The 4,769-nt window shown below is 40.8% G+C and overlaps 1 protein-coding gene across 2 annotated transcripts; it reads right to left on the bottom strand.

Moving 5' to 3' along the window:
- Positions 1 to 332: 332 nt before the first annotated feature.
- LOC113315219 lies at positions 333 to 3,203 on the bottom strand. Of its 2 annotated transcripts, none has more exons than XR_003342857.1 (2): positions 2,209 to 3,203; positions 333 to 2,064 (listed from the first exon to the last, which is right to left on the bottom strand). XR_003342857.1 is itself a non-coding variant. In XM_026563528.1 (2 exons), the coding sequence occupies exons 1-2, from the start codon at positions 2,701 to 2,703 to the stop codon at positions 1,898 to 1,900; spliced, it is 681 nt and encodes a 226-aa protein (XP_026419313.1). In that variant the 5' UTR covers positions 2,704 to 3,203; the 3' UTR covers positions 333 to 1,897. The 2 variants fall into 2 exon arrangements, 1 of the variants encoding a protein (XP_026419313.1); XM_026563528.1 differs by having other exon boundaries at positions 333 to 2,083.
- Between the last annotated feature and the right edge of the window lie 1,566 nt (positions 3,204 to 4,769).

Raw genomic sequence — 4,769 nt, forward strand, 5'->3', positions numbered from 1 at the left:
TGTATATCCGTTGTTGGGTAAATTACTAATAATGTAACTGAGAAGAAGATACTTAGCTCAAAAAAAATGTTGTTGATGTTGCTGCACAGAAAATGTAGAGCCACGTAAACTACGCTGTCCTAAAGGCAATAACGCCTGCCACTCCTCTGAGATGCTACAGCAGTTGGCGAGTCACCTCCAGGATACAACTACAGTTAGTACCCCTCAATGTAGCATAAAATGAGGGTACCCTTAGAGCTTGGCAGAACTTAAAACAATAGAAGAGATGTTTACAGAAAAACAGAGGGAGAGTAGAAGAGATGTTTCTGTGTGGTGTGTTTTCTGAGCTTACAACTACTTTCTTATATAGTGTTTGTGTAGTTACAAACAAAAAAGAAAAGTTGGGGTTGCTGCCAAGCCAAATACGTACAGACAAGGGAGCAGATAAGGGTTGCCGAGACATATATAAACACTTATGTGTAGTTGTAACCCCAACTTTGTGTAGACCTGGATGCCCTTTCAGTATGTCGTAGCAGAGACATATATAAACACTTATTATGAAGGGTTTGTCGCCCCGTTCCTCACTAAGGGTTGCCGATTTCTGAACTTCTGAAAGCATCTTGTAAGCCAATAATAGCCGAGACTAGTACCATGACTACATGTGTTGTCTGTTTTAGGCTTGTTCGTAGATTGGGGAAGTTAATGGTGTCATCTTGAGAATTATTAATTCAGCATCTCCTCCAAAATTGGCGGGGTTGAAGCTAGCGGTAACGGAGGTGAAATCCCCATGCCATGGGTGTGATCAGGTAAAGGAAACCAGGAAGATCGAAGTCTCCTTCTGTTGTTGTTCTCTCTGTTGTTGTTGAGCCGCAACTGGGACATTTTCTAAACTCATGAGCATTAACTGAATGTAATTTTGCTTATTCTAACTCTTTAGCACATAAGCATCTTCTTGCCCTTCTGATTGTGATGATGCTATGCTTGGAATGCTCAGATGGGCGGAGTTGTATTGAAACGTCAATGGTGAAGAAGGTGAGCTGAGAGGTGCCCCATTATCGTCCTGCTTCTATCGATGTCTTCAAAATCTGTGTACCGGACGTCGTATTTTGAACTATCTTCTTAATCTTTGATTGTTGTAGGGAATGAGCTGCGATAAGCAGTCCTCAGTCATACTCTTTTTTAGTTGCTAGAGTTGTATTTCTGAGTCGGCTTGGGAATGCATCACGGCCTTGTCGGGAGTTGTAGACACATACTAGATCTGATGGCGCAGTCGAGATATGTGACGATATCTCTGTGTCATACTTTTGGAAGTAAATGATCAAGATTGGGACTCTCCGGTTGTCCGTCTCCTTTAAGATCGAGAGATTTTCGACAGTGAGGGGATCTTCTGGAAATCTTCTATCCCCAAGTGTGATTCACGTAATTATTTGATTCTTCGTATATGGTTGCCGAAGACGATTCTCCATGTGGTGACGTTGGGGAAAGCACCAATGTAATGAAAAATGCATTCGCTTACTACGAGAATTGAGGCTCGCAATTGAAGCTCTTGCATAGAAGAAAGGAGAATATTCTAATGGCATTAAATAAGTCTTCTGAGATATCTTTTCTTAGTAGCTCTTCTCTTGGGAGTTCATGTGTCTCTGAGATACCCGGATTTTATGGTTTTATTTGTTGGGATAGTAGGTAGATTTTCTCTTGGATGATTGGCAAAGGATAGGGAAAATAAGATTTTTAATTGGATGAACTGGGATCCTAAAAATGAATGCAAGTCGTTGCAATCATTTTGGGGAATTTACAAAATTATGTAAATCATGGAAAGATTTGTTAGGGGTGGTGAAGTGTTTTAAGCATTTACTGCTTAAATCCGCTTGCTAGATGTGGCTACCACTGTTGGCTCATCGGTATTGAAAAGTTCGTATTATCTACCTAATATGGTTCCAACATGTACGAGTCTTTTTTCCAGGGAAGGTGGTAAGTTTTTCGACGCCGACTTGGAAAGGATTGGATTTTTTTGTATCTCGAATTTGCGACACGTTTCTAAAATAATTGGGTTACTGGTTTTCTTGTTTCCGTCTGGGGCGACTCCTACCCAATTAGTAAAATACTGAAAAATATTAGCTTCACATTCATCATCCAGTCAAAGTGGGATTGTCTAACGGGTCAAGTCCCCAAGTTTAGACAAGCCGCGGGATATCTAGTTGCGAAAAGATCTGTGGAATAGGGACTTACTTGTAGTTGCGATCCAAGAGTGTGTAACCTCGTCTTTTCTCCAAGTGTCGATTCCAGATCTGTGTCAGCTTTCTTTAGTGGTGAGTGGCTGATAGGTCCATTTGACTCATCAGCGTCATCGGGAGGGTTCCTCAATGGTAACTTCTGTGGTGGGAGCGCGTCGAACTTGGCTTTGCTGTTATGAATCCATGGGCGAGTGATAATCATATCATAGCCTGTATTCTCCCTGATAATATGGAACACAACATTCGGTTTGATATCGCCTATGCTTACGTCAAGGGTGACGTGGCCGTAGGCATTTCTTCCATAAGGAATGAAAAGTCTTGCACAGTCGGCGGGCGTTTCACATGAGGTAATTTGACAGATCCATCTTGTATCCAGACCTCCAGTAACTCGAGAACCTCTTCCATAAGGAATGAAAAGTCTGGGAATGTTTGATCTGTCTTTGCTTGTTGTTGTGGTTGTCGTCGCGGAACTTTGAGCGTACCCTGACATTGAACATTGGTTTGTTAAGATGTAGCTTTTCCCTTAACACCTTTGTTGGCGACGACACCTGAGCATTGATCGTCGATCAGTCGTTTATTTCCACGGTTGTCCCCACGCCTTTCTTTCATGACATGCCTTGTTCTTTTCAACACGGTTGAAGCATTTTCCACGGATGAAGGAGAGTCTAAAAATATAAATTTCCCGACAAAGCTTTATTGATCGTCATTTTGCCTTCGTCGTAAGGATGATGGCTGTATTGCAGTAGATTCGTCGCGTCTTCTTCTTTATCCTGAGAGGGTTGTTCCATATCTTCACAAGGAGCAAATCTGGGTTGATTGTTCCTTTCATGTTCTCGTTCAACATGGATGTATGCTTCGTCTTCATCTTCACGGTCGGAGACATGAAATCTAGAAGAAGAATCAACACCATCGGCGTTAACCCAGAAATCAGTAGTATTTCCCCTATGACGAATGTTTGTTGGCTCCCTCGAGAATTTATCTGTAAGAATTCTCACAGTAGGAAACATCAGGATCTTAAAAATATCGGCTTGATTTATGATGATATATATAATTTAGAATTTTCATGAGGTCAGGTATGGTGATCGGGATTTGAGCATCATATCTTCTAAAGGAGTTTGCACGGGCAGGATGGATTCTGTTCCATCATATAGGTGTTGATGGTGGATTTTTAGCAAAGGCTAAAATCGTAATCTTACATATTCCTGATCCAATAGTTAGATGAATATTGAGACTTATGTCTCTCATTAAAGCATGAAACCTCATGCCACAAGAACCTCTGACTGAGTATATTGTCTCTCAGAGCATACGTGAATATGCAGTCTCTCAATTGAGGCAACGACACATTTCATGAATACTGGACAAATTCAGCAATCACTTTATAGAATCGAACGATTGGACGACTCCTAGACAGCTTGCCTGCTAGTATAGAGCGATAGCGTATGCTAGGATGTAATAATGTTTTTCCTGACTATATAAAAGACATGTGTATAGAATCTTAATGATTGGACGACTCCTAAACAACTTGCCTGCTAGTATAGAGCGATAACGTCTTCAGGATGCAACAACGTATTCCCTGACTATACGTAATAAATATGACGCTTCAACTAGCTCATATCACTCAATTCTCGAATAATTAATGCTCCTAGAAAACGTGCTAGTATAGAGCCATCAATTAATTATTTCCAGTCACTAGATTCATCGATTGAATTCCTAGAAAATATTCCACGTTCTTCATAATATTTCATTACTTCAATTCATGGCTCTTCCCAGCAGAATTCCATGGGTTAGTAATAAATATTCAATGTACGGGCATTTGAGACACTATCGAATAAGCCCTGACAAAGTGGTGCAGGTGTACTCAGCAATAATGCACTAACGAGCACCTGAATGCACGAATGAGCATTCAAAAAATACGAAGGAACGATGAACCTATGCAAAATAGGGAAATAATAATAATAAAAAAATATTAAATGAGGCGCCTAGGGGATTGGGCCCACCGGCCGGCCGGTCATGCCGTCGTGGCCGGTCCCACGCCTCTTCCCATATTTTATCTTATTTTATTATTTTTTTCCTTGATCTCATGTAAACTCCTTCATTTGAGAAAAACTCCTTCGTATGAGGAAATTTCTCAGTTTCATGATATTTCCTTCATATCAAGGAAATAATATAAAATTAGGAAAGGTGTCACGAGATCGGGCCGCTAGCCGGCCGACCATGCCCTAGCCATAGTCGGTCCCACACCTTGCGACCCCTTATTATTATTATTTATTATTATTATAAAAGGGGCCACGAAGGCTTTTATTATGAATCAAAATCAGTTTTATAGGGGAAGGCGGGTAACCTAGCAACAAGCTGGGCACCAACACCTTTTTGAATAACTATTCCTAGTCTATTATTATTATTATTAAGAAGAAGAAATAAACGGAAGTTTACAGAAATTGTGCAGGGAGACGCGCGACAAGTTGCGCCCCAATGCCCCTTTGAATAATGATGCCTAACCTAAGGAAAAGGAATCTGCCTAAGTTATTGTTGACATCGTGAGTTGCCATGCAGTTC

Source organism: Papaver somniferum, chromosome 10, assembly GCF_003573695.1.
Source record: "Papaver somniferum cultivar HN1 chromosome 10, ASM357369v1, whole genome shotgun sequence".
Classification (NCBI taxonomy): Eukaryota; Viridiplantae; Streptophyta; class Magnoliopsida; order Ranunculales; family Papaveraceae; genus Papaver; species Papaver somniferum.